General features: G+C 43.8%; 2 protein-coding genes across 5 annotated transcripts in view; one reads left to right on the top strand and one right to left on the bottom strand.

The window, feature by feature from the left end:
• Positions 1-1,759, top strand: part of LOC142768998 (uncharacterized) — a 147,541-nt gene extending 145,782 nt beyond the window's left edge. For both annotated transcript variants that reach the window (XR_012885592.1, XM_075871728.1), the window contains one exon: positions 408-1,759. Coding sequence is in view for 1 of the 2 variants with exons in the window: in XM_075871728.1 (XP_075727843.1) it covers positions 408-667 (260 nt within the window). In the remaining variant the exon portion in view is untranslated. The remainder of the gene's footprint in view (positions 1-407) is intronic.
• LOC119165386 (uncharacterized) overlaps positions 1-14,086 on the bottom strand; it is an 85,767-nt gene that overhangs the window by 1,853 nt on the left and 69,828 nt on the right. For all 3 annotated transcript variants that reach the window (XM_075871716.1, XM_075871715.1, XM_075871714.1), the window contains 3 exons: positions 8,221-8,376; positions 6,484-6,657; positions 4,751-4,900 (listed from right to left, as the gene is read on the bottom strand). In XM_075871716.1, coding sequence (XP_075727831.1) covers positions 4,751-4,900; positions 6,484-6,657; positions 8,221-8,376 — 480 coding nt within the window. The remainder of the gene's footprint in view (positions 1-4,750; positions 4,901-6,483; positions 6,658-8,220; positions 8,377-14,086) is intronic.

The following is a 14,086-nucleotide window of genomic DNA, read 5'->3' on the forward strand; positions in this document are numbered from 1 at the left end:
AACATCGTTCACTTTGCTCGCACACCTATCACTGCGGACATGAACTAGAAACGTTGCGAATATCGTAGAATAAGTTGTGAACCTGTTCAAACGCACTGTCATAATGGTGCAACTATAAATAAATGCCGAAAATCTCTCCAAATAAAATAAAATCGAAGCAATTTCTGTTTAGAGCAAACAATTTACAAACTACAGAGTCGTGAAATAATGAATCGGGCTAGTTAGAACATACTAATCATCATCAACGTACAAAAAAGCACTTTTTGTGTTTTTGTGCTTTTTCAGGGCTGATTGTGATGATTGTAGAGCAGTGATTTGTCTGTATTGTCATTGCGCTTATTTTTTTGTTTCCATGCTTTCTTGAGATCGTCTCCTGTATTGTGTTTTCTTCATTACGTGCTATATAGGGTGCAGCACCTTAGGATGGAGCCTTGTACCTGGAAAGTTCATGTCCTGGCTTGCACGTGTTGGGAGCGCCAGCTGCGAGCACGCTGATCGTAGGCAGAGGAGAAGAACGATGATTGTGGGTGCGCTCATGGCACGCTGTATTTTTCACCGCAAGGCTCTAAAACGTGCCCGCTCTCAGCTGTCTCTCTCGCGCATGGTGATGAAGTACACTTCGTTGGGAAAGAAAAAAAAAAAGAAAGAACGATTGTATGAGGCCTAATGATTCCCACAAACTTCGCCCACACGCCATCATTCACTTTGTGGGTTGACTGTGACTTTTTTTCTTCCCGTTTCTGTTCTTATTATTGAAGATCTGATTTGTTGGTGACTTCATATTTTAATTCTTTTCTTTTTACTGAAAGTTGCTCCGGGCTTGATGCATCAAGCTCTCGATACTCGTGTTTCTCTCTCACTGTGATGTGACGTGTGCATGAAAGATCACCAGTGCTCAGACGTGAGGTGGGATAAAAGACGACGATGTGAGCTGTGCTGGTGTGAAACAGCGCGGACGTGGCGAGTGGCGGAAAGGGAGGGAAAAGAAGACCAGCAGTGCACGCACAAACAGAAGCACGGCGAAGACGACGACGAGGGACATTAGCTTGAGGGCGCTACGTCAACAACACCAGAGGAAAGTGTCCCAATCAGCAAGTACCTCGAAGATTTCAAGGGCGAATTGTTTGTTGACGCGGCAACCAAGAGAGCGCTATTGAGGTGCCGCGGAGTCTACCAAAAAACTCCCAGGGCAGTGGGCTAGGTGGTCAAACCGGGATAAGCAGGGTGGAGGCAGTTCACCAGCGTCACGGTCGTGGTTTGCCTTGAGTGCCTGGCAGACGTCAAGAGTCGGAGTGGCCTGCTTCGCTTGACCTCAAGTTTCAAAGATCCATGGAGCCAGCGGAAAGCTACCGAAGCCACCAGGTCCATTATCGAGCGACAGCCCGAGTGCTTGGATGTGGCCCCTGGTCTGCACACCCAAAAAGAAGACCACGTGTTTTCGTCGAGCCAGCCTTCGGCACATACCCGCACTTTCGTGCCCAAATCTGGACGTCACCCTGCTCTTCGTCTGATTCCTCCAGCGACGGCATCACCGTACACGTACTTGATAGGTGTTCAGGTCCCTGAAGCCTCACTTCTAGTTTTCACCGATGAAAATGTTCAGGTTGCAGTTGAAATAGACCTGTCGATGTGTCTGTTCAGAGCGTTGTACATAGGTTGTCAAATGTTTTCATGTCTTCAGTGCGCGTTGTGAGTTTTATTTTAGTGTGTTGTTTTGAGAAAGCATAGAAAATAGAAAACAGCCTTGCCGTGTTTTTTACGGACGTTGTGGTCAATGAAGCAATGATGCCCGCATGATTCACCCATTACAAACCTTTTCACACTCACTTCACTTGTAGGGGCGGAAGACTTGTCAAGCTGACGTCCACAAACAAGTACGCGCTGGCTTGGAAATGTGTAGCCTACACGGCTGATTTACATAAAACGTAGAAACTGCGAAACGTCAACGCAATGCGCACCACGACGTGGTCCCAACGCGAGGCAGTAGACAATGACAAGCTGATACCTTAAACAGCTGCACTGTTCGAAGTAAAAAAAAGAAAAAAATGCATGCAAGCCATTCTGTCTGCGACCACGTTCAAGATGCTTTCAGGCATTATTATCGACCCTGTCAAGGGTCGGTAATAATGCGCAGCGTCTCAACAATCGCTGTTTGCCTCGTCCCCGTATCGATCAGTTCTTGTATCAGTCAATCCTCGTGTCTTTACCATGTTGTTGTGTAAGCTTGGCTAATGGACTAGTATTCTACGTAGCTAGCATTTATTATTGCGATAACAATTGTATCACGCAATATATATATATATATATATATATATATATGTGTGTGTGTGTGTGTGTGTGTGTGTGTGTGTGTGTGTGTGTGTGTGTGGGTGGGTGGGTGTGTGTGTGTGTGTGTGTGTGTAAATACAAAAAAGAAAAACGAAAAACAATCCAGAAAAAAGATTCTGGCAAGCGGAATCCAGTGTGGGACCTTTTGCTTGTGAGTGCGAGGCGTTAGCCACTCAGCAACGAAGGAGCACCTCCTTCAACGTCGAAACGGCAAGCTATTTATATCTACCATTTGCTGCTGCTGATGGCCACCTCAGAGAACTACCTTTTTATCAGCTTTACCAGCAAGATGGCGCAATGAACACGCGACGCCTGATCGTCATGACGTGGCGGCGGCGCGCTATCATCTTCCACGCGTACTTTAGATATTCGTACGCCTTGGGCTTTCACTGGAACGATTCTGTTGTAGTTACTAGGTGCACAAAGATCACTGCTCTTACTGCACAGTCTCCGTTGGCGAAAAGGGCGCACTTTTTTGACACAGCGAAGTAACAACTGAGAGACTTATTCGCGTTCATCTGTACCTGTGAGCACCAGTTATGGCACCCTAGTTCTGTACCAGGCACCAGTTCCTGCGTCATTTGTGTGTGAAAGACGCGGGGCACGTTAAGATCTACTTGCTATTCTTTGCGTGACTTGCCAATTTGTTGCCACCGCGTTCATTGCTTCACCTTTAATGCAAAGCTGTAACTTTTTATGGCATGGTGGTGTTGTAGGATAGCTACCGATACTTCGCTAGTTCTTGGTATGCAGGCAGCCCAGCCACCAGGATTCGTTCACATATATGATACAGGCGGTGAAGCTAAAGTTGCCTACTTTGCTGATGGCTGAGAGCATAGCGTCAACATTATCCTATGACTCCGTGAGTAAGCTAGCTTGAACACCTTTGTATGTAATGTTATAGTGGCGTATTTTGCATTGTTAAACAAGATAGGAGGACATGCTAAGTATTGCAATAAACATCTTTACGTATTGTGATATGTGCCAGTTTGAGCGTTATTACAACCTTCTGTGAGCGCTTTTGCATTAGAGTAACAGTTGGGCTTTCTTGCTTTGTTGAACTGCTAATTTAGGACACGTCGCCTTTCTGTCTTTTGCTAGTTTATTCCGACTGCTTTTGTTCAGCTCTTTAATATTGCTCCACTACTTTATGTAAACAGTGGCCACGAGAATCAATCTATTACCCAGAATACCTTTGGCGTGGTCGTCAGTTCAGACACAGCTCCCAGACTTTCTGGGAAAGTTGACATTAGAAAATTGCACACTTTAGTGCCTGTTGATTCGGTGGATTAGAAAGGGAGAAAATAATATCGCTAGAACAATCCACCTAACACAGATATTGGAATAAAATACTTGTTGAATTCGTAACCTACACTATTTGAAAAAGCTGGGTTGGTTAATAGGCGTCCCTGAGAAGACACTCTTTTAGTGTCTTACATTCCGGGTCTGATGAATGGTTCTAGTTATGAAAATTCAGTAAGAACGCAGAGGGGGGCAGTGGTGTTAAGATTTTTGCGACGATGTTACTTTTGGCATTTACATGACCGCTGCTAGTAGTATTTTTTATCGTATCACAGTCATTTTAAAATAGACAGATCTTCTTCCACTGCAGTATAAAAAAAAAGATGATGGTTACTTTTTGAAACACTGTTGTACAGAGAACGTGACCTGCACCAAATATTTCTGCATCAAATGTGCATAAGTTGATTGGGCTTCATACTGAAGAATGCCTGCAGTAGTCGATAATAAAACACTGACATGGTAGAGGAGAGTTTATAGCTTTTGGATCAAGCACTAGGGAGTTACTGACGGCACCTTATTAGACATTTATCGCCAAACCTACTGAGATGCAAACTATACTTGAACCATATAATGGCGGTAACCAGCAATATGAAATTTATTGAAAAGTTTTTTTTGGAAAAGGACACTGTGCATGCTGGCAGTGTAGATGAAACTTTACATATACTAGTGTGAATGATTACACCGAAACAGCTCGACATAGCACTCAATAAGAATGTATGCAGATGGTTTTAAATAAATCCAAGCTAACGAAGACTTCAAAAATGTGTCAAAATATATTGACGTTGATATCAGGATCCATTGCAAGTCTGTGCAAGTTGTTTAAATTTAATATTTGCAAGCTGTATGACAAAATAATTGCGTTTGGTGGCTCGTTCTTCCCTACGACAGTGTCCACATAAGGCGAAATTATGCTTTGTTCATGTGACAACATTGATTTGAAAGCGCATTGACTATCCTAAGGAAACCGGAAAACTTCTGCCCTCCTGGCAAAAATGCGGTGCTATAAGAAACGGGGTGCCAGAAGGGTACCAACAACTCTAACCTCACTGATGACAATGCCAGTACGTCTCGTACACACCTAAAATATTTATATAAATCGGTGAAATGTACTAAATCTCACCTGTGGCTGATTGAGAACTCGAGGAACCTGTTTCGGTCAAGCTGCTTGATTGCGACGCTGATTGCTGCCCAATCGTAATAGATGTGCTTGTATTTCTATTTATTGTAGCTTCAGTCGTGTTTTTCGCCGAAGCATTCACTCGTTGTTGCACTGTAATTTGACAGAACATATTTACTCAACTGGAATCAGTTAATTCGTACATATATGCGGTTAAGCACATGTATTAAAGAACTATTTAATCAAGCCTGCATGTTCCTGTAAATGCTCTTTGGAGTTGCATATTTTCTATTAGTCAGATGCATAATGGCTGCTGTAAACACCTTCCGCCCACCAATTATATGTATTAGGAAGAACGAAGAGAAGAAGCATTCTAAATTGTGTGTTTTTAATTACGCAGCATTGCACCTTATTAATATTCTGATAAGGCAGTCACGCGGGGGTAGTTTATGCATGTTTCACAAAACAGGTGAAATTTTGTACATTAAATTATTTCTTTAACTTTGAAAGCATAGATTCACACCTACAAAATGTCGCTTTCGCGGACAATTGTTTGTGGTATATATTGCACTGAAGATTTTATTGCCGCGACTTTTTGTTCACTTTGTATTTTTTATTTGAATAATATCTTTCCGTTGCCAGAAACAAGATTTCAGAAGAGATTTATAGGTGTAAAAACGTAAAAAAATTGAAAAACAATAATTTTCACAGCACTACTAATAATGACAGCCGCAAAAAACGTTTTTGTTCGCAGAAAACTACAGGTGGGATTTGCCATGAGTATTAGGCAAGTAGCACTAACGATTGCAGAAGATACAAATCTTAAATGAAAACCCTGCTCGACGAAAGGGTTCATACGAAACATATGAAAGAAAGAGACAGAAAAAAATGAGTTGTGTAGAAATAATCCAAGTGAAAGCGATCAAAAGAATAAGAACGAAAAATGGATATAATTAAAATTGGCACCGATAAAAAATAACTGAAAGACAGATATAAAAGTAAGAAAAAGAAAGAAAGAGAAGAAAATAAAACTAGCTAAAGAAAAATTGCATAGTATAAAGCGAAGCCCAAATATAATCAAAGACAAAAACAGAATGCGGAAAAGAGAGAAAGAGAAAAGAGATATATAAAAGAGCTACTGATACAAGACAAAGAAATGAAGAGAAAGAAATAGAGCCCGATAAAAGATAAAGATAAATGAAGATAAAGAATTAAGATAAGATAAAGAGATGAACGTAAAGAATTAAGCCCAATAAAAAACAAAGCAACATAGAGGAAAATAAATGAAAAAAGCTCCGTTCTTCCTTCATGGTAGGCACCAATAGCGCAAGGCTATCATAGTCTTCAAGACGGTTGCAGAAAAACACATTTGTTTTCATAAAACAAAAACAGTTGAGCAACCTTACAGTCACATGAATATCAACAAGACGAAAATCATAGAAAAATTAGGATCAGGCAACGGTTACAAAAAAAGGAAATATTATATTAGTGGAGGCAATTTTTTTCCCAAGACACACATTTTATTAGCTTTATTATTTCTTGTGTGCATATGTTCTCAAATAATGCACCAGGCATGCCCATATAATATTCCATATGAATATCAAAAGACAGCATGAAGTTATATGATGTAAGAAGTCTGCTGGTACAAAATAAACTATGAGAATGTCAGCATTTTGTGCCTCATGTGTTGTGAACAATAATAAAGAAACAAGATACAGTAACATCCAAACACTTACGTTCATACAGCTGGCAAGTAGTTTCACACTCTTTTAATGTAGGGAATTTGTTTCCAAAGGTAGAACAATCATAACTCTTGAAACATCGCTTCGAGTACTGATTGTAAACATACACTTCGTGCGCCGGACGGAAGAAGCAAAATAGGCTTGCCATTGGGAAATCACAAGCCTCCACTGTGAGAAAAAAAAAAGATCATTGTTGATAGTGCGCATGCCATTCATTTCATGCAGTCATGGGACCACCAAATATACAATAATGTTTGTTTTTGTAAGTATTGCTGAAAAAAAACATTCTATGCTTTGTAAAGGTATAATTCGGTATTTTATTGAAGAAACACTGTAATATATACTGATAGGTTGCACCATAAACGAATCAAGTTGAACTCAATACTGAACCAACACAATTAAGATATATAGAAATATAATTTAGTTTACAAAGTTGACATGAATGCGAAAATCAGCCTGCTCACGCACGTGGAAACGACCAGAAATAATATATTTTCGCCGTCTTAAGTTTGGTGTCAGTAACATAGCCCGATTTTCATGTCATAATGCTGGAGATAGTCTAATTTAGTAGAAATGTTTTTCTAGTTTTCAATAAGCTTGATCTAGAAATGGTAAGCTGGAGCATCGCAAAAACTGGCTGTTTAAAAACCTACTATCTCTACATAAAAAATAGCTGAGCTGAGCACGAAAAACTCAGACCAGGGGCCTGCTCCTTTCCACCGTGGTCACGTGACCTTTCTTAGTGAAACTACGCCAACCATGCCAGCGTTAGATAGTCTACATAAAAAGCTTCAGTGTAAAATACTGCAAAGGGCTTTCGAAATTTTGATACTGTTGTTTTATATACATTTGAGTACACAAAAGCACCATTGAATGTCAAGAATTGCCGCAATTGTAGTATTATCACAGTATACATACGATTTCTAATGTTTTTTGCTTTGCCAGATGATTTCACTGTCCTTCTAGGGCCCGTTTCTTCTTGCAATATTGCAGTTCTTCTATGCCGAAGTGAAACGGTACCCCAGAAGAGTCTAAGTGGCAGCTTATTAGATGCGAAGCAGCTCTTTGACACATGTGTTTAGGACCGTACGTAGGTTCGTTCGTACGAACACGCCGCAACGCGTTCCCCTCGCGACTGGTGTTGGAGCGGTGCCAAGTAGGTCACGCTACAGCTGTGCGAGGACGTCACGATCCCCTCAAATTCTTTTCTTGCAGGTATGTGCTGACGTCACTCTCCAGCCACTGCACACTCGCCGCACCACACTCGCCGCAGCACCCGCAACTGTCGGTACCTCCTTCCCCTCGCAACACACTTTCCTCCCGCTGCACCCTCTTCGCCCACAATGCTCGATTGCCCGTCGAGTTGAAACATTCTTTCGGCTCGCTTACCTGCAATCAAACTTACACCAAACCCGACCCGGCTTCCTTGTCTTTGCGTTTTAATCAATCGTTTACTCGAGTAATCGCTACACCCAGTAGCGCTTCAAACCTATTTCCCAGCACCTGCGTCAAATCCCGTTTCAACCAGGTCAACGCCGTGCACAACACTGCTGCTTCGCATCTCATTTGTGTTCCCGCGAGATGGTCGATAGTTTTATTAAATGGCAATTAGTATAACTCGGTTATTATTTGTGTCATAGCCAGCTCTATATATCATTGCTGTCATTAAACACAATGCCCAGCCATGTGGTCTTATTGTAACTCTTTGGGAAAAATGAGGAAATTGCTTACAAGATCGGCACACTCCGTCGCAGGCTATTTTGTTAGAAAATGGTGCCTTTTTGCTGCAGATCTGATGACACCTCCTTGTCTTGCCATTGTAGTACCACCTTGGACGAGCACAACCTTTAGTTACGGTCTTTGGCACTGTGAAGCGGCATTTCTTATCTGAAAGATTAGAAAAAGTCGAATTTGTGGATTTATAAGAAACGTTTCGTCAATATCGTATGCCATGCACTACTCTGAAACCACTTAAAGGTACACACATGCTTTTTATGCACATAGTACTCACCGTTACAGCAAACACCCAGCCTTAATACCTAGTTAACCATCTGAGGAACATGCAAAATATTTCGTGCTAGCTGATTGCATAAAATCACAAAAGAAACAGCAGAATATGGCGGTAATATGAAACGAGTAATCACGAAGTGGATCTGTTGACAATATAAGTACTGTATTCTGAAGTAGTGAGTAGTAGATTTAGTGAACACACGGTTATTCAGCGGCTTCAAAGTTAGTTCGGGCATCTTTTTTTTTACTCTCTTGCTCTTCATACCAGCAATGAAAGAATAAGAGCTTGCATCTGCTTTAGACGCACGTAATATAACACAAAGATAAACGTATGGTTTGCAACAACTGGTAAATTAAATTTTTTTCATTAAATTTTCTCCCAGTGGTCTCGCACCTTTTGTGCCTATATTTTGCTCAGGAAATCAATCATCACCTTCAATTGTATACGGCCACTACCTCACCACGTACATTGCACAGCTGCATGCGCGAGTGAAGAGTATTGGCGTCCGGAGCCATACGATGCACCACTTTCACCTCCCCGATCGCTCCCTCAGCATTCGAAATGAATGATCACGCCAGCACACGCGCTCACGCATACATTGTGAACAAGGCTCTCGTTCTTGGGACCGGGACATCTTATTATAGTCTGTCTTTGTTTGTGGTCGGCGTCTTCGTCCTTTCACTCCCACTGCGCAGGTTTGTGTATGGAAATATTGGGCCTGTAACATAGCATAACCTCGGTAACACGCAGGTCCAATGAAGTAAACGTTTATTTATTTCTTCACCAGGGCCAGGTCTTCATCAAATAGATGTGTATGAAACGTGTTATTTATACCTATACCTCTGTGTGAGATTAGGCATGCGGGGTAGTAAGTTACATGAACAGAAACACTGGTAAATTTTGGTTGGAAATAGATATATCTCTTGCAGATGTATACGAGTTGGAGTATTGCGGCACCCAAACAAGATGGCCTAGCAGCGACACGTGCAAGAGCTCCACGCCCACTCATCGTCTCCATCTTTAGAAAGCACCAAACAAGCGCTATTCATGAGGCATCCTACCGTCATACTTGTTTTAAAGCAGTGACATCAACGTTATTCATACTACGTTTTCTGGGTCCACGTATCGTTATTGACCCTCTAGTAATGATTCACCACTGTTAATATTTAGTGGTAAGACTGTTACCGAGTGTGAGTCAAAATGGGTGCAAAGTCCCCCAAATCGCAGTGCTGAGAGCACTGCTGGGCGGTCTCACCTCGTGGTCAAGCCCAGAAAGGGCCCCATGGGATCGCACGGCTACAAAAAGCAGTGACATTATTTTCAACAGACATTTCGTCCGCAAGGCGTGCACATGTGATCATGTCTTCGTCATGACCATCGTTATCACCACCGTTATCACTCATCAGTGTCTACTGGGGATGAAAAAAAAACACTCTCGTTATGCAAATCACTGCGATTTGCAACGTCGTGCTTCCTTTTCGCAGCGAAAGCTGTACATGGCTAGCGAAAAAGAAAACAGTCAAGCAGCGGTGTTACGTGCGCTCTTCATTGAATATGTTATCAGTTGTGTCGTTCGCAGCGTCGTATTCAAGCGCTCTTGGTTCGGGCATAATTCTGCCTTGAAGAACTATCGTTTTTTCTTAAGCTGTCAGAATTCCTGACTTTCTTTGAACAAGCGGAACGGAAGACGTCACCCCCGGGATGGGGTACCATCCATCCAACGAGACAGCGGGCCCTAGCCGTTTGCATAAGGATGGACCGAATGTGCGTGACCGCGTTGGCGCATCTGCTCCTTGTGATGATTCTACCGAGAGCTCATCAGTGGAAGAGATGGAATCGGAAGCCGACTTCAGGACATTCCATACCCGCCGGTTGAAAAGGAAGCTTCGCAGGACGTCATCAACGGCGGAGCCACAACCGGCGCTAGACAAAGGCAAGCGATGTTTCACCATCTCGTATGTACTTATGTCTACATCAGACAACCTGAACTCACTAAACAGGCAGTCATTGACTAATTATTTCTAGCGAGTTGCACCTGCTCAAGTGAATGAAATTCGCATAAATAGCAGGAAAAACATACTGTCAGTTGATGTGACAAACAAAACCATTCTTGACAAACTGAAGGCCGTCACGCAGCTCGGAAGTATTTCAGTTCGTGCGTTTCTCGCTCACGGGAAAGGAACAACGACTGGCGTGATAAATGACGTCGACGCTGACATCACAGACGCCGACCTGCAGAATCTTGTGACGTCGACAGTCAAAATCGTGACCATACGCAGCTTCGGGCAGTCTCGCTGCATCAAACTAGTATTTGATTCTGAGACTCTGTCCCCTAGCGTGAAGGTTGGATACGTGAGACATCCCGTGTGCCCTTACGTGCCACGGCCTTTGCAGTGTCACAAGTGCTGCAAGTTGGGACACGTCAGCGCAGTGTGCAAAAGTGAGACAACTTGCCAGCGGTGCGGCGGGTCTCATAAGGTGGAAAACTGCGATACTGCTGTTCCATTGAAATGCCCAAACTGCTCTGGTGCACATGAAGCAACGTCGAAGGAGTGCCCGAAGATCAAAGAAGAAATTCGCGTCCTGCGGAAGATGGTCCGAGACAACTCGACACACAGAGAGGCAGTCACGTCCATCCGCCGACACAAACGTCGTCCAAAACGTAGGCACCAGCGAAAACATAGTGGACATAGGAGTGATGCATCACCATCAGCAACAGATGAACATACGCGTACGCATTATCAGGCCGCTAAACCCATTTGTATGCACCACGTCCCAGGGATGCAGAAAGTGGACCAACGCCCGCGTTGCACGCCGATGCTTCAGATACTGAGTGGCCTTCGCTACCGACTGGAGCAATAAAAAAGACCACATCATGGGCTGCAACTTCAAAGAGGGCGGAAAATGATAGGCAAGACACTGAGAAGAGCCAAACTATGCTGAAGCATCTATTAAAATCTATTCGTGCGATTCTCAACGAGCTACACACACCAGGAGTGAAAACAGCAGTGCAGATCCTCAACGTGCTGGAACCGCTACTGCTGACCCTTCCATAAACAATATGGCGGATTTCTTCGATGAACGTGTGCGCACCTCTGCCATAATGCAGTGGAACGCACGGGGTTTGCGAAGCCGATTGTCTGACTTTCGACAACGGATGTTCAAATACAAATTTCCGTTGGTTGTAATATGTGGCCGAAGTTGATGTCGTCGTTTCGTATTTCCGGATACGTCACTTTGTTGTCACATGATGATCGAAATGCGAGCAAAGTAATTATATGCGTACGTCAAGATTTAACGTACGTGAGACATGCCGTGGCTCCTCATGCTTCTAACGACTATATTTGCTTATCTATAAAGCACAAGCGACGTTCAATATCAATCATTGGTGGATACATTCCTCCTAGAAGCCACGTGGACTGTCCCCATCTCTTGTCTGTTCTCCAAGCTTGCCCTGGACCACATGTATTAGTTGGGAATTTTAATGCACATCATCCCATGTGGGGTTCTGCCTCAATGAACACCCGCGGCAGGGACAGGGCCGATTTTGTGCTCAATCAAGGCCTTATGTTCATTAACGATGGCTCACCTACTTACCTCCGTGGCGCATCGTACAGCAGCTGTCTAGACGTATGTTTTGTGAGCAGAAGTTTCTTGCCTACCACCTGTTGGTTTGTAGACGTTGAAACACATGAAAGTGACCATCTCCCTACATATATACAGCTAAAAGGTTTCCATCGTTCATCTCCCCAGTCTGTGAAAAGCGTAGACTGGCCAGGATTCCAAGCTTCTGTAAATGCTCAGTGCGGGAACATTCAATCTATATCTGAAATAGAAAGCCTAATTGCATCAGCCTTAACAACGCATACGAAACTTGTGAATGTGTCGCTACCAAGATCACAACTTGACGCACAATACGAATACCTTCGTGCAATTCGTCGCCGGGCAGAGAGAAAATACAGGAGGACGAAATCACCAGCTGACCTATCTACAGCACGCCAAGCACAACGACATGTATTGCGACACCTCGATAAGCTTGATAGGCAATGGTGGAGGGTATTTTGTAGCTCTCTTGATCCCAGAAAACCCCTGTCTCGAATATGGCAAACTGTCCGAAGCTTTCAGACGCCCACTCAACAGTTGTTCCCTTTTCGATCTTTGGCTCTAAAGCAAGGTCGACCTGAAGTAGAGGTTGCAGAAGATTACTGCCACTTACTCGTAGGTATGTCCTCCTTATCGATATCACCTTCGTACTTAGCCTCACCGCCATCCAGCGACGATCGCCTCGACTTGCCATTCACAATGCACGAACTCGACGCTGCGATTTCTACGTCCCGACGGTCGTCCGCACCAGGGCCTGACGGAATTACTTATTCGGCTCTATGTCACCTCAGCCAGGAAGCAAGGCAGGCTCTCTTGTCGTTCTACAACTCTACGTGGGAAACAGCGACAGTACCAGAGAGTTGGAAGTGCAGTCACATAGTGGCCTTACTGAAACCAGGCAAGTGTTCACACGAGTTGTCTTCTTATAGACCCATTGCCCTAGCCAGTTGCATCGGTAAGGTGATGGAGCGCATGGTGCTGGCAAGATTGGAATGGCTGCTGGAGAATAATGTCGGCTTACCAGATTTTATAAATGGCTTCCGTAGAGGTCGATCATCTATAGATGGTGTTGTAGATCTAGTTTCTTCTGTTGAAAAGGAAAGACAACGTCGGAGATTGGTAGGGGCCATTTTCTTAGATATAAAGGGCGCGTACGATAGCGTCTACCATGAGGCCATTCTTGACGCACTTGAAGACATCGGCGTAGGTGGCCGACTACATGCATCGATAGGGAGCTATCTCAGAGGACGTACCATTTTTATGTCGACATCCGACGGTGACACGGCCAGGCACCTCGTAAGCTGTGGAGTTCCGCAAGGCGCCGTCCTGAGCCCCATGCTTTTTAACATAACACTCATTGGCCTTGAAGCTGAGCTTCCCGACGTTGTCAGAATCAGTGTGTATGCGGACGACATATGCATATGGGCATCTGGAGCAACGCGACCACAACTGCGAGCAAGGCTACAACAAGGCACATCAGTAACATCTAAGTACTTACGTCGTCAGGGCCTGGAACTTTCAATAGCAAAATATGCTGCATTGGCATTTACGAAGAAATCAATGTCGCGGTACCCAATCTTCGCTCACGGAGCAGTGATTCCCGTGGTTAAGCACCACCGCTATTTAGGGGTCGTCATTGATCGCAACCTGTCCTGGTCAAAGCATGTGACTGTGCTGCGAAACAAACTAATCAGTTTTGTGTATGTTCTTCGTGTTATAGCAGGACTGAGATGGGGCCCTTCGGAGAAAAGTCTACTGCAGTTATACAAGGCATTGTTTATGGGCTATATAAGGTACAGCTCACCTGTGCTTTCCAGCATGCGGGCAACGTGCCTTCGTACTTTAGAGAGCCTTCAGGCACGAGCACTGAGAATATGCCTTGGCCTGCCACGGTGCACATCTACCTCTGGTACTATAGAGGAGTCACGCACCTACCTTATACAGGTTTACACGTCCTGTGAGCCTCTTCGAGTGCACTTTCGT

Source organism: Rhipicephalus microplus, chromosome 8 (genome assembly GCF_043290135.1).
Source record: "Rhipicephalus microplus isolate Deutch F79 chromosome 8, USDA_Rmic, whole genome shotgun sequence".
NCBI classification, from domain to species: Eukaryota; Metazoa; Arthropoda; class Arachnida; order Ixodida; family Ixodidae; genus Rhipicephalus; species Rhipicephalus microplus.